This window comes from Globicephala melas, chromosome 18, assembly GCF_963455315.2.
Source record: "Globicephala melas chromosome 18, mGloMel1.2, whole genome shotgun sequence".
Classification (NCBI taxonomy): Eukaryota; Metazoa; Chordata; class Mammalia; order Artiodactyla; family Delphinidae; genus Globicephala; species Globicephala melas.
Genome location: NC_083331.1, coordinates 16,127,103 through 16,141,153, shown reverse-complemented (window position 1 = coordinate 16,141,153; position 14,051 = coordinate 16,127,103). Strand labels below are relative to the sequence as shown.

Sequence of the window (14,051 nt, the reverse complement as noted above, 5' to 3'; positions counted from 1 at the left end):
AGTGAGACTTGAATCAGTGTTTTAGGAACTTTGGTGTTTAGAAAACTTGCTGTCCCCTGACATTAAGGCCCAGGCCTCCCCGTCCTCCCAGGGAAGGGATCAGGCCTGGAGCTCCACCCAAGACCGGGGCTGCCACAGACTGCCAGGTCCCCCCAGCCCAGCTGGATGCTGCATGTTACTTGCCCATCTTGCCCTGTCACTGAGTCTGGCCACTGTCTCTGCATTCACCAGCAACCCTTGCCGGGTCTTCTGATCTCTGGCCATCTGGGTCTGCTGCCACCATCCCATCACACGCTTCTGAAATCAGGCTCTGCCCAACGGGCTGGACTTGTCCTCAGCCAGCCATTGCCATTGCCCACAAGCTCCCAGCTGTCCATCCTGAGACCTACAGGGTACAAATTACATCAAGTCAGATCCAGCCTGGACTCCTGTTTCGTTAGGCCTGGGCAGTGCTTTCGAAATTGAGAAATTTCCCGTGACATCTGGGTTTAGAGCTTTTGTCGAAAGATAGGAAAATCTGGCACAAAGAGCCTGGGTCCTGACATGGCAACAACAAGCCAGGATTGGACTGGCTGCCCCTTTAAGACAGGCTCTCCCGTGTGCCATCCTCCCCACCCTGCCCAGCCGCTGCTGGCCCTGGGGCTCAAGCCCCATGAGAATATCTTAGAGATGTTCTAGGTCTTAGGAGTAGAAAAGATGGCCACAGCTACCCACAGTCTTCGGCCTCAAACTGCTCCCTGAGGCAGAGGTGGACACTGTGTTTGTTAATAAAATGCATTGTTTCCACTTCTGTGAGCTGGCCCTTCCCAGGGTCTGGCACTGTTAGGTTCCCTGGGTTCCTGGGACAGAACTAACCCCCCATCCGCTGAATCCCCAGGCCAGTTCCAGGACCCCGCGGGCCATCAGGTAGGGGTGCTCGAGCTGCCATACCTGGGAAATGTGGCCAGTCTCCTCCTGTTGCTGCCGAGAGACAGAGACACGCCACTGAGCCACATTGAGCCTCACCTCACAGCCAGCATCCTCCACATCTGGACCTCCAGCCTGAAGAGAGCCAGGATGGACGTGCTCCTGCCCAGGTGAGCAGCTGCGTTGTCATGACGGGGGGCTCTGCAGCCTGCTTCAGTCAGCCGGACCTGGAACCCAGGCGGCCTGACTCGAGGGTCTGTACAGTCACCTTGGAGGCATGTGCCCTAAATCTTATCACATCCTAAGAGTATACAAACATCATTTTCAAAACCAAAGAGGCAAGATCGCTTATGCAGTTGAGCAAATACAGATATAATTCTGATCTGAAGGCAAATTAAAGCATACGAATTCAAGACTTTAAGTCCTTGTGCTGAAAGGTTTATTCTTTCTAAATAAAGGTGAGCCTTTCTTTAAGAAAACCCAATGGGTACCAATACAAAACCCCAAGAGGTCAAAAAGTTAAATGATGGTGCTGGATTTTGCTTCTGCCAAACAAAACCTATTTGCAAACCTCATTACTTTACAAAGGATTCCTCAACGAACATCTTTAAGTGATAAGCTTCTCCGGTACATTTGAAATCAGAGTAAATGCGTAATTAATTTGTACACCAGCATCAAGCAAGAAAAGTATCCGAGGGCTCATTTGAAGCATGTGGATTCTTCGTGTGCCTTCCCACTGGCCGCCTTGGGCTCCTCCACTGACCAGGCTGTCAGCAGCGCTGAGCCAGAGGCCTTGGCAGTGGTCCCTCGAGGAGTTAAAAATAAGTCCAGGCACTGGAACAAAAACACACAGAGACCCAGTGAGTGAAGGGCCAAGGTCTAAAGTGGGATCCGGCATAGCGAGGGCAGAAGGTGAACTAAACTCTAAGACAAAGCCTATCTCTCCAAGCGAAATATTTAGACCCCAAATCAAAGTCCAAAGGCTGGCTATTTCAACAGATCTCTCTGGCATGGAGCAGAAGCAGCCCTGATCTTTCTGTTATGTTTGAGAGAAGCTCAGCAAAGGAGGAAGAGCGTTCAAGGCTAAAAGTGGAGAGAAAATGCAGCCAGGTGCAGGAATTTGCTACAGTCTTTTTGAGCGTATGAGGCAGATGGCTGGCCTTGTCCTGGAGCAGCTGGTGTAAGGAAGAGGCCCCAGGGAGGTGCCTAGCTCCACTGCGAACTCTTCACTGGTGCTGAATCTGCCTTTAGAACTTGCAAACCCTTGAGGAATGATCCTAAAAAACTTTGGAGGACAGAGAAGGGACAGGAAGGCAGAGGTCATAGTAACCCAAGTATTGCTTCACACTTGACCTCATCCAGATTAAAAAAAATAATAATAATCTCCCTAAGACTGCCTGCTGTCTGAGAAGGATAGAAGATTTTAGGGAAATAAAACTCCCCTTCCCTTTTAGGGCTATTTCACAAGCAAAACTAACCAAGTTTTAAAAAACTAGCTTTAAGCCCTTTAGGGAATAAAGAAAGAAGTAAAAACTATTTTAGGTCTAGATTTGGGTACGAAACTTTGGACCATGGTAGACGCAAGTCAGCTTTTGGGCAAGAATTTTCCTCTAGTTCCACAAATCATTGATTCATCACTTAGTATGACCTGCTCTAAAGTCAGCCTGCATATTTTACTTAGCAAGAGCAAAAACTAGGGCACTCTGTGGGTAGCCAGGCAAAAATTGTATGGCAATGACGTGAGCCTTCCGGTTAAACACCACCAAGCAGTGCTTCAGTAGACTCTGGATGAATTATGATATCTACCTTCCAAAGTAAACTTTTATTTATAAAGAAATAAAATGGAATATATAAGGACTGTCAGTCTTCATTAGGAACATCATCATACCAAAAGAATAATCAAGAAAACCCACCAGAAAGACTGATTATGTCAAATATATATTTGCTTAATGAGTAAAACACTTGGTTTTTAGGTCAACAAAGTGGGAAGCCAAACAATGAGCATTTTTTTCTTATGTTAGACATGATATGTGCATTTTCTTAAACCCACCAGATCTCATATATCCCAAATGAGCTTGCCCTTCCTTCAAGGAGCTGCTGATCATCGTCATGGGCATTTTGTGCTTTTCTGAGGGTGTTTTCTTTCTTCCTTTTTAAATTGAGAGATCATTCACATACCATAAAACCCATTCTTTTAAACGGATTTACAATTAAAGTGTACAATGCAGAGGTTGTTAGTATATTTGCAAAGTTGCGCAACCATCACCACTATCTAATTCCAGAACATCGTCATCACCTCAAAAAGAGACTCCACACCCTTTAGCAGTCACTCGCATCCCCCTCGCCCCAGCCCTAGGCAATCTACTTTCTCTCTCTGTGGATTTGTCTTTTCTGGACATTTCATGTAAATGAAATTTTGCAATACATGGCCTTTCGTGTCTGGCTTTTTTCACTTGGCATAATGTCTTCAAGGTTCATTCTTGTAGCCTGTGTCAGTACTTCATTCTTTTTTTTTTTTTTTATAAATTTATTTATTTATTTATTTTGGGCTGCGTTGGGTCTTCTTTTCTGTGCGAGGGCTTTCTCTAGTTGCGGCGAGGGGGGTCCACTCTTCATTGCGGTGCGCGGGCCTCTCACTGTCGCGGCCTCTCTTGTTGCGGAGCACAGGCTCCAGATGCGCAGGCTCAGTAGCTGTGGTGCACGGGCTTAGTTGTTCCGCGGCATGTGGGATCTTCCCAGACCAGGGCTTGAACCCGTGTCCCCTGCATTGGCAGGCAGATTCACCACTGCGCCACCAGGGAAGCCCTTAAGAAATTTCTTTTTTTTTTTTTTTTTTTTTGTGGTACGCGGGCCTCTCACCGTTGTGGCCTCTCCTGTTGCAGAGCACAGGCTCCAGACGCGCAGGCTCAGCGGCCATGGCTCACAGGCCCAGCCGCTCCGCGGCATGTGGGATCTTCCCGAACCGGGGCACGAACCCGTGTCCCCTGCATCGGCAGGCGGACTCCCAACCACTGCGCCACCAGGGAAGCCGCAGTACTTCATTCTATTTTATGGCCAAGTAATATTTCATTGTGTGGATATACTACATTTTATTTACTCATTCATCCACGTATAGACATTTAGGTGCCGAGACACTTTTTGGCTTGTTTCTGTTTTTTGGCTGCCACAAACATTTGTGCACGTTTTTGTGGCTATAGATTTTCAATTATTTTGGGTATATACCCTAGGAATGGAATTACCGGGTCATGTGTTAGCTCTACACTTTACAGTTTGAGGAACTACTAGACAGTTTTCTAAGTAGCTGCACCATTTTGCACTCCCACTAGCAATGTATGAGGGTTCCAGGTTCTCCATATTCTTGTCAACACTTGCTATTGTCCTTTTTTTCCCTAAGACCCTCTTCATGTTTAATGGGTACAGAGTTTCAGTTTGCGATGATGAGAAAGTTCTGGAGTGGATACTGGTGATGATTGGACAACAATGTGATTGTGCTTAACACCACTGAATGATACACTTAACATTGTTAAAATGGTAAATTTTATATAATGTACATTTTACCATAATTTTTTTAAAGGCCCCTCTTTATGGAGGCAAGGGAGATAGGGAAAGGGCAAAGACTGCCTTCCCAAATTGTGGATTAAAAAGTAGGGATGTTATAAAGCTTGCACTCAGGAACTGTGTCGTTATTCTTAGTTACATTAGTCAGGATGCGTTCACCTCCTCTGCCCTTCAGCAATGCCCTCCTCTGTGCTTTGGCCTCCTCCTCAGGCTGGGGGCAAGTCACTGCAGCCCGGGTGACCTCACAACTGTGTGTGACAACAGCTGTAGGGGGAATCCCCTGTCTTTTTGATTAGAGCCATTATGGCATGTGAAGTGGTCTCTCAGTCTGACTTTCATTTATATTTCCCTAAAGACTACTAATGTCAACAATGTTTTCATGTGCTTGTTGGCCATTTATATATCTTTTTTGGAGAAACATCTGTTTGAATTCTTCGTTCATTTTTAAATCGGTTATGTGTCTTTTTATTGTTGAGTTACAATAGTTCTTTCTATATTCTAGATACTAGCTCCTTATTGGATACATGATTTGTAAATATTTTCTCCCATTTTGTGGGTTGTTGTCTTTTCACTTTCATAATGGTGTCCTTTGAAGCACAAATGTTTTTATTTTGATAAAGTTTAATCTATTTTTGTTGTTGTTTCTTGTGGGTTTTTTTGGTGTCATACCTAAGAAACCATTGCTTAACCAAGGTCACATAGATCTGTGTCTATGTTTTCTCTAAGAGTTTTCTAGTTTTCACTCTTATATTTAGGTCTTTGATCCATTTCGAATTAATTTTGGGTATGGGATGAAGTAGAGGTCCAACATCATCCTTTGCATGTGGCTTTCCAGTTGTTTCAGAGCCATTTATCGAAAAGCGTATTCTTTCTTCCCATTGAATTTTCTTGGCACCCTTGTCAAAATCAATTGGCCATAAGTGTATAGGTTTATTTCTAGACTTTCAATTTTATTCCATAGGCACAAATATCTATACTTTTGCCAGTATCACACACACTCTTGACTGATTACTATAGCTTTTTAATATGTTTAGAAATCAGCAAGTGTGAGTCCTTCAACTTTGTTTTTCTTTTTTAAGATTGTTTTGGCTATTCTGGGTCCCATGCATTTCCATATGAATTTTAGGATCAGCTTATCAGTTTCTGCCAAATAAACAGATAGAATCTGGTAAGGATTTTGTTGAATCTATAGATTAATTTGGGGAATAATTTCTTTATAAAAACATTAGGAGTTTTAACCCATGAACACAAGATGTGTTTCATTTTATTTAGATTTTCTTTAGTTTTTTCCAACAATGTTTTGTAGTTTTCAGTGTACAAGTCTTGCACTTCTTTCATTAAATTTATTTCTAAGTACTTTATTTCTTTTTGATGCTATTTTAAATGGGATTTCATTTTCAGATTGTTCATTGCTAGTATAAAGAAACACAGCCTGATTTTTGTATCTTGATCTTGTATCCTGCCACTTAGATGAACTCACCTATTAGTTCTAATAGTTTTTTCTGTGTGTGTGTGTGTGTGTGTGTGTGTGTGTGTGTATTCCTTAGGATTTTCTATATACAAGACCAAGTCACCTGTGAATAGATAGACCTTTACTTCTTTCTTCTGATTCTGGATGCATTTGCTTGCTTTTTCTTGCATAAGCGCCACGCACATCCTTCAGTACAATGTTAAATAGAAGTGGTGAACATCCTTATCTTGTTCCTGATCTAGGGGGAAAGCATTCAGTCTTTCACCGTTAAGGATGATGCTAGCTGTGGGAGTTTTATAAATGCCCATTTTGAGGCTGAAGAAGTTCCCTTCTATCCCAAGTTTGTTGAGTGGTTTTTGATTTTATGAAAGAATTCTAGATTTTGTCAAATGCTTTTTCTGCATCTCTTGAAATGATCACGTGGCCCTTGTCCATTATTTCATTAATATGGTGTTTTACCTTGATTGATTGTCATATGTTGAACCCACCTTGCATTTCTGGGATAAATCCCACTTGCTCATGGGGGATTTATATGTTGCTGGATTCAATTTACTAGTATTCTGTTGAGGATTTTTACATCTATATTCAAAAAGGACACTGGTCTGTCGTTTTCTTGTGATATCCTTGTCTGGTTTTGGTAAAGGGTGTTTTTTTTTAACTCAGGATATTTTTGTAGCATTTCTTCTGGACTGGCCTTCGTAGCCATACAAAAAACAAATCACTGTTGTCTTTCATAGTCATACCTCGCTTTTACTGTTGTCTTTAGTTACTAAACGTGATATTACCCAGTTTTATCACCTACCATAACCACCATACTTGGCTTCAAATGTGCCTTAGCTCTTTCTCAATATCACTGCAAAACAATAAAACCACAGTGGTAACAATGAAGTGCATGAGCTGCACTGGGCATTGTTCTGAAGACTTTACAAGGACTGTTTTATTTAATCTTCACAAAGCTAAGAACTAAGCACTAGTTTTAGGCTCGTTTCACAAGCAAGGAAACTGAGGCAAAGAGAGGCAAAGTAACTTGCCCTGGGTCCCTCAGGTAGTAAGAGGCTGAGCCAGCTATCAGACCCCGGCACTGGATTCCCAAGTTCATGTTCTTAACCACTGTGTTTCAACATTGAGAGTTCTCAAAAGAATGCAGTTTAAGGAAGAAAGTTTCAGAAAAGGTGATCCAAAACTTTTTTGAGAAATATCATCATACTTAAGAGAAAGCTTGTGCCTTTTTTTGAAACTATTGAACAGATTCAAAGCTCACATATACGAGAAAATCTGATTCCTTTGTTTAAAATATTGGTTACATTGTCTTGTATGGCAGTGAAGAACTTTGATATTGTGCAGTATTTTTATTCTCCTACAAGTTCTGCATGGTTTATAGAAACGACCATCTAAATTCCATTTTGAACTTTTTTATTCTCAAAGAAAAATAATGTCAGCCGTAGTTTTAAAGGCTCCTTCAGCGTTAAAGTTTTAAATGCCTTGCCCTTGAAGAAACATGAGGAAGTTGGCATGCTGATTCTTCCCGCTCTCGGGACTTGCTAGAAAAACCAAAGACCCACGCTGCACACAGCAAACATGAAAATACGTTGTATCAAAGATAAACACATTAAGTGAGACACTCTATCAATTGGCAGTTAGTCAACAACTTCTTTTCTGCACCTACTGTGTGTGAGAAGCCACCCGGGATGCGAGGTAGTGAAGTGTAGACGCCAAGAGCACAGGTTCTGTGCTCAGCCGCATCTGAGTTGAGCTCCACCACGTACTCAGGACGTCCTCTTGGGCAAGCTTCTTAAACTCTTTAAGCCTCAGTTTTCTCATCTGTAAAATGAGGATAATAATAACACAGTTACGTGAAGATAAAATGAGAGTATGCACATAAAGTACTTGCTGTAGTGCCTAGCACACAGTAAGCACTCATTAAACATTAATTATTATGAGGAACTAGGCTCTCTTCTCAAATAGTTTACAGTATCATAAATAACAGTAACAGGAAGCAGAATGTTCTATACATCAGAAGAGTAGAACAAACAAAGTGTTTAAAGGGGCCTTAAGAACTGACCGTTACAAAACAGCTGGGGAGGGGTAACAACTGATCTGAGCTTAGAGGAAAGGTCTCAGGGGAGACCTGGAAAAAACAGCAGAAGCAAAGGTCCAGAGTTGGGAGAGAGTGCTGTGTGGTCAGATTAGTCAGGGGGTCGGGGGTCTGGGAAGGAGCAATGACAGATGAAGCTGGAAATGAGCCTGACTTTCAAGTGAGGGGGTTTGGTTGTCATGTGATGTGTATGAAAGTCCACTGAGTGAGAATTTTAAGTGAAAGTGGATGGTTTGTTTTTGTTTTTTAGGTTTAGGATCCAAAATCATTTCAACTTGAAAAACATTTTATATTCCTGGGGAGTTACCGATCTCTTCGACCCACTCAAAGCTAACTTGAAAGGAATTTCAGGTAACACCAGTTCTTCTTCCAAGCTTATTAGCATTGTGTTTGGGGCAGTTTCTAATCAGTAATCATGCACTGATTAAGGGATTCTCATCTGCAGAGCCTTCAGAGGTAAACAGCCAGAGGTAACATCATTTAAAAGAATTTAAAAAGTGCTTTGCTTTACATAAGAATTTGTTGCTTCAGATAACAGATTTGGGTTGGACTTTGTTGAGGAGGGGGTGTTTCTTGAGACGACCTCTAAGCACGGTTTTCAGATGCCATCTTCAGAGTAAAGTCAGTGACCACTGGACACAATACAACTCCCCTCCTCTGCCTGGCATGACTAGGAGATGCCAGAGACATTGGTGCAACAGAGCCCTTCGTTCTGACCTCCTGCTGTCCTGATGGCCTCACGGTCACTCTGTTTCTACCTTCCCTCCCTCCCTTCCTGTACCTCTCTGTCCTCTTCTAATGAGCTAACCTCGGAACTTACCCTCATCCATCCAACTTCCTTTCTTCAAATTACTCATCCAGCTACAGCCTTGCCTTAAAATGTCCTCCCTCCCAGAGTCTATATTCAATTTCTTGGCTTGTAGTAGACAAGCTACTCCTAATCAATAGGATCTGTATTCACGTATGGTCTGACAGACTCACATCTAACGTTAAAAGAGAGTGGAATGCCAGAACCTTATCTTCCAGAATCCTCTCAGGAGACCACTGGCTAAACTATTGCCAACTCCAAAGGCTCAGGTTCCTTTCTGCTCTGGATGGTACATTATCTATACAAAGATGACACTGGGGCAGGCATAGCCATTGGCCTTGATGTTTTCCTTGCCTGATGAACTTGTGAAATCTCTGTTTTGAATGCTAGAACCTCATAGCACAGATAAGTTTTCTAAAGGCTTGCTCAGGTTTCTTTAAGCAATCACAGAAAAACATGGGAGTTTGGTCCACAAGAGAAGGCTCAGCTTGGGCATTAGATGTGACCAGTTAGACTACATGGCACATCAAATAAAACGCAGGAGGAAGGATCTATTCTAGATTGTTTGTAATCCACCAGCTCTGAACTCATTGCTGAAACAAAGAGATAAGCAAGGTGATAGTCCAGTTTGGGTACAGTGCCCCAACAATGCTTGGCACACAGTGGATATCCAGTAAATACTGTTGACTTTGTTGAATGACTCTACCAGAAATTTTGCCTGGTGACACAGACATAATCTAGCACTGCCAGGAAAAGAGAAAGATTAGAGCAAAAGGATGAGAAGCAAGGAAGGAGCAAGGGATGAAGAACTTGAGTGCACTGTCTTTAATAACCTGCAGAATCCAATCACAGTATCTTTTTGTGGCTCTGGAGCTCAGCTATGGCATTCCTGTTTTGATCATCCTAGTTCAAAACTTTGGGGCTGTTCTAACCTTTTCTTCCACACCACTACATTCAAGTAATCACTGTGACTCACTGCTCCTTCCTGGTTCTCAAACCTCTCTGACTTTATGTCTTAGAAGTGCATCCTAAAATGCAGTCAGTTCTGTGTCCTCAAACAGGACTGAGCGCAACCCACATCGTGCAGTTCCCCTATTGGTAAAGACTTCTGAGGCCCATAGCTCCTTTGATAAGATCTAACAAGCAGCTTAGCTTTAAAAAGAACCTTTTAAAATACCTAACCTCTTGTTTTATAATGCAATTAAAGCCTACTTATATTTGCTCCAATCAGCAGAAATATAGGCTCATGGATCTGGCTTGTTAAATAACTATCAAGCAGTTACCATGCACCAAGTGGGAAGCTTGCATGCATGTTTCCTACAGATAAAACACATCCACCTTACGATCTTCTCCCATAAAATTTTGTTCCTCTAATGCAGGGGTCACCAAATGATGGCCCACCACCTCTTTTTATAAATAAAGTTTTATTGAAACACAGCCACTCCCATTCATTTACAAATCATCCGTGGTTGCTTTCCTGCTATAATGGCAGAATTGAGATGTTGCAACAGATGCCACATGGTCTGCAATGGCTAAAATATTTAATATCTGGCCTTTTACAGATAGAGTTTGCCAACTAAAATATTGCTTTCCAATGCTGTTCTTTAAACATAATCAAAAGACGAGTCACTTCTGTGCCCAAGTAAGCTGTTGACTTAATTCTGGAGACATGGCCACTGAATCTCACTAACAAATCGTCGTATCATGCCTGAATGGGGTATCCACCACCCACCTCACATCTTACTTGTGGAAATGAAATTCCTTATCATATAGCAAAGCAGCATTAGAGAGCTTGTCAGAGAGTAAATGATCAGAAAATGCTGGCCTCCCATCTTACAATTAACAAAGGGTTGCAAACAGTTTTGTGCTATTGATGGAAACTAAACAACCACAGGGAACATTTGGCTTTTTCTTTCCATTTGGTTCCAAAGCCCAGTATCATTTTACTCAAGTTCCCCTGCTCCGTTTAAAAGTCACTCATCTCTCCTTTCATGGCATCAGATCCTTTTTTGGCTGCATGATGAACTTGCTTGATATCATTTCAAGGCCCAACTGAGACCAGGGTATAATTTTCCTCCCCAGACAACCTTGACACTACATGTTATGAAGCTTTTAAGAATAATTCCAGTTTCATTTACACTAAAGACATCAGCTAGAGATACCCTTTTCGAGCAATCCCACTTCCTATAGGATCATCAGGCTTTGATACCAACCCATGCTTCCTAATCCAAGAAATACTCCTTGTGCACCAACTTGAAACTTTGAAGAAACTGTCTTATTCTTGACTTTTGTAAGTGAATAGTTTTCAATCTCTGCTCATGAAGAAGTACAAGTTCCCTTTTACTATGATGTGAATGAGGAAACCACCCACAGTTGTTTGGTTGTGTACTGAAGTTAACTTATGCCATACCAGATGACTGGGCAGAGCTGCAGTAGGTCATCAAGATGGCAACATAGGTCATTCCCGACTTCAGTCCCTTTCTCAAGAAGACCAACTAGCAACCATCCATAGACAAGTCACCATTGTGGAAATACCCCCACCAGGAGGTGAGGCTGAAGCACCCCTCTGAAACACAGAGACTGAGAAGGACCACATTAGAAAGGTAAGAGGAGTGGCTACACTCTGACCACATCACCCCTCCTCCAGGCTGACACAGCACTAGACCTATGGTTTCTCCAGTGGGAAAAGAGAGCCCAAGGTAGACATTCAATGTTGCAGGACACATCCTGGTAGACCCTCTCAGGTCTCTGATCTCAGAGGATCAGATAAGAGATGGAGAAGAGGGGCAAAGCTTACAGCAATCGGTACTCAAACCTTATTAGACCATATTGCAGTGGCACCTGAGCAAAGACCCCAGCCAGCAGCAGTGCCCATCTGCAGAGCCAAGCCAGTGGCCCCATCTGGCCAGAGGGCTCAGTTGGCAGTTCTGTGATCTGGGTCTCCAGTCAAAGGGCCATACTCCCAACCCACCCAGGCAGGAAAGCAAATTCACAGCCCAAACCAACTGCCAAGCATAGCCTCAAGTCCTGCTCATCCAGGAAGCCTGGCCAAAGAACCCAGATAGCCAGGAAGCCTATCCTACAGCCCTGCTTGGGCAAAGAGCCAAGCCAGATGGCCTGCCCAACTGTTGAGCATAGCCCCTGACACCATACAACCAGGAAGACTGATTGGTGACTCTGGACGCCCTTGGAGCCCAACCCATGGTACCACCAAGCCAGATCCCAGCCTGTCACTGCACCTGGCACAGAGCCCAGCCAACAGCACCACCCAGTTGGAAAATACAGCCTGAGACCCCACCTGACCAGGAATGATTGCAGAGCCCATCCCATAACTGCCCAATCATGGCATCCAATCAGTGCACCATCCTGCCAGGGAACAGAGCCTGAAACCTCACCCAACCAGAGGTGATTACAGAGCTAGTGGCCCAACCCAACCATAAAACATAGCCAGAAGCCCCACCTGAACAGGGAGCCCCTGCAGTGGCCCCACTTGAATGCACAGTCCAGCCAGCAGACCCACCCAACCAAGTAACCCAGCCAGCAGCAACCCCTGCAACCTCAGAGCATATGCAGTAGCCTTGCTCAAACAGAGACCCTGAGAGAGAGCCTTACTCGCCGACGACTGCTACCAGCTGACTGGTGAAGGTCTTTCCCTGCCAAAGCAAACCTGTGAAGTCTGGAAGAGGAGACTGCTTACTTAAATACATAGATATTAATGCAAGGAATGAAGGATCATGAAGAATCAGAAAAACATGATACCACCAAAAGAAACAAATAAAGCTCCAATAACTACCCTAAAAAAATGGCGATCTGTTAACTGTCTAACAAAGAACTCTGAGTAATCCTCTTAAAGAAGTTCAGTAAACTACAAGAATGCACAGACAAACAAAATTAGGAAAACAGAGCACAAATAAGTAACAAGTTCAACAAAGAAACAGAAACCATCAAACAAAACAAAACAGAAATCCTAAAGCGTAAGAATATAATGACTGCACTGAAGATTAAGAGAGCTTCAACAGCAGACTTAACCAAGCAGAGGAAAAAAAATTGGTGAACTAGAAGATATATCATTTGAAATTATCTAGTCAGAGGAGCAAAAAGAAAAAAAGAGTGAAGAAAGTCTATGGGAGCTGGGGACATCCATCAAAAGAAACAATATATACATTATGGGAATCCCAGGAGGAGAAGAGAAAGAGAAAGGGATAGAAAGTCTATTTAAAGCAATATTGGCTGAAAACTTCCCAAACTTGGAACAATAAATGGGCATCCAGGTTCATGAGGGCCCAATGACCCCAAATAGGTTGAGGATGAAAAGGGCTACACTAAAACACATTATAATTAAATTGCCAAAAGACAAAGAATTTTGAAAGCAGTGAGAGAGAAGAAACAAGTTACATACGAGGGAACCCCCATAAGACAATCAGTGGGTTTCTCAACAGAAACTTTGCAGGCCAGGAGAGAGTGGGATGACACATTCAAAATATTGAAAGAAAAAACTGTTAACCAAGAATACTATACTGACAAAGCTGTCCTTCACATATGGAGAGACAAAGACTTTCCCAAGCAAACAAAAGCTGAGGGAATTCATCACCAATAGACCTGTCTTACAAGATATGCTAAAGGACATTCTTCCAGAATGTCCTTTAAAAGAATGCCAATTAACATTGTAAAAATGTATGAATGTGTAAAAGTCACTGGTAATAGTAAATATATCATCAAAATCAGATTCTCTAATATTGTAATGGTGGTATATAATTAGACAGAACTAATCAATAAATTCAGTAAAGTTGTAACATACAAAGTCAACATACAAATATGAGTTGTTTTTTATACACTAACAATGAACTATCTGAAAAAGAGATAAAATAATCCCATTTACAATTGCATCAAAAACAGTAAAGTACGTAGGAATAAATTTAACCAAGGGGATGAAAAATCTCTACACTGAAAACTACAACACATTGATGAAAGAAATTGAAGAAGATACCAATAAATGAAAAGACATCCTGTGTTCATGGATTGGAAGAATTAATGTTGTTAAAATGTCTATACTACCCAGACCAATCCTCAGATTCAATGCAATCCCTATCAAAATTCCAGTGTTTTTCATAGAAACAGAAAAAAAACAATCCTAAAATTTGTATGGAACCACAAAAGACCCAGAATAGCCAAAGTAATCCTGAGAAAGAACAAAGATGAAGGTGTCACATGTC

The 14,051-nt window shown here is 42.4% G+C and overlaps 2 protein-coding genes across 4 annotated transcripts in view; one reads left to right on the top strand and one right to left on the bottom strand.

Moving 5' to 3' along the window:
* Window positions 1–14,051, bottom strand: part of INTS6 (integrator complex subunit 6) — a 112,686-nt gene that overhangs the window by 1,459 nt on the left and 97,176 nt on the right. The window contains exons 19-21 of one of the 3 annotated variants that reach the window (XR_009559715.2): window positions 7,602–7,756; window positions 1,006–1,740; window positions 184–385 (exon numbers count right to left, since the gene is read on the bottom strand). The gene's annotated coding sequence lies outside the window, so the exon portion shown is untranslated. Of the gene's footprint in view, window positions 1–183; window positions 386–882; window positions 1,741–7,375; window positions 7,757–14,051 lie in introns of those variants that run through there. The other 2 variants (XR_009559716.2, XM_060287806.2) reach the window with 2 other exon arrangements.
* SERPINE3 (serpin family E member 3) overlaps window positions 1–14,051 on the top strand; it is a 31,919-nt gene that overhangs the window by 9,873 nt on the left and 7,995 nt on the right. The window contains exons 6-7 of the mRNA XM_030882385.2: window positions 878–1,076; window positions 8,281–8,381. Coding sequence (XP_030738245.2) covers window positions 878–1,076; window positions 8,281–8,381 — 300 coding nt within the window. The remainder of the gene's footprint in view (window positions 1–877; window positions 1,077–8,280; window positions 8,382–14,051) is intronic.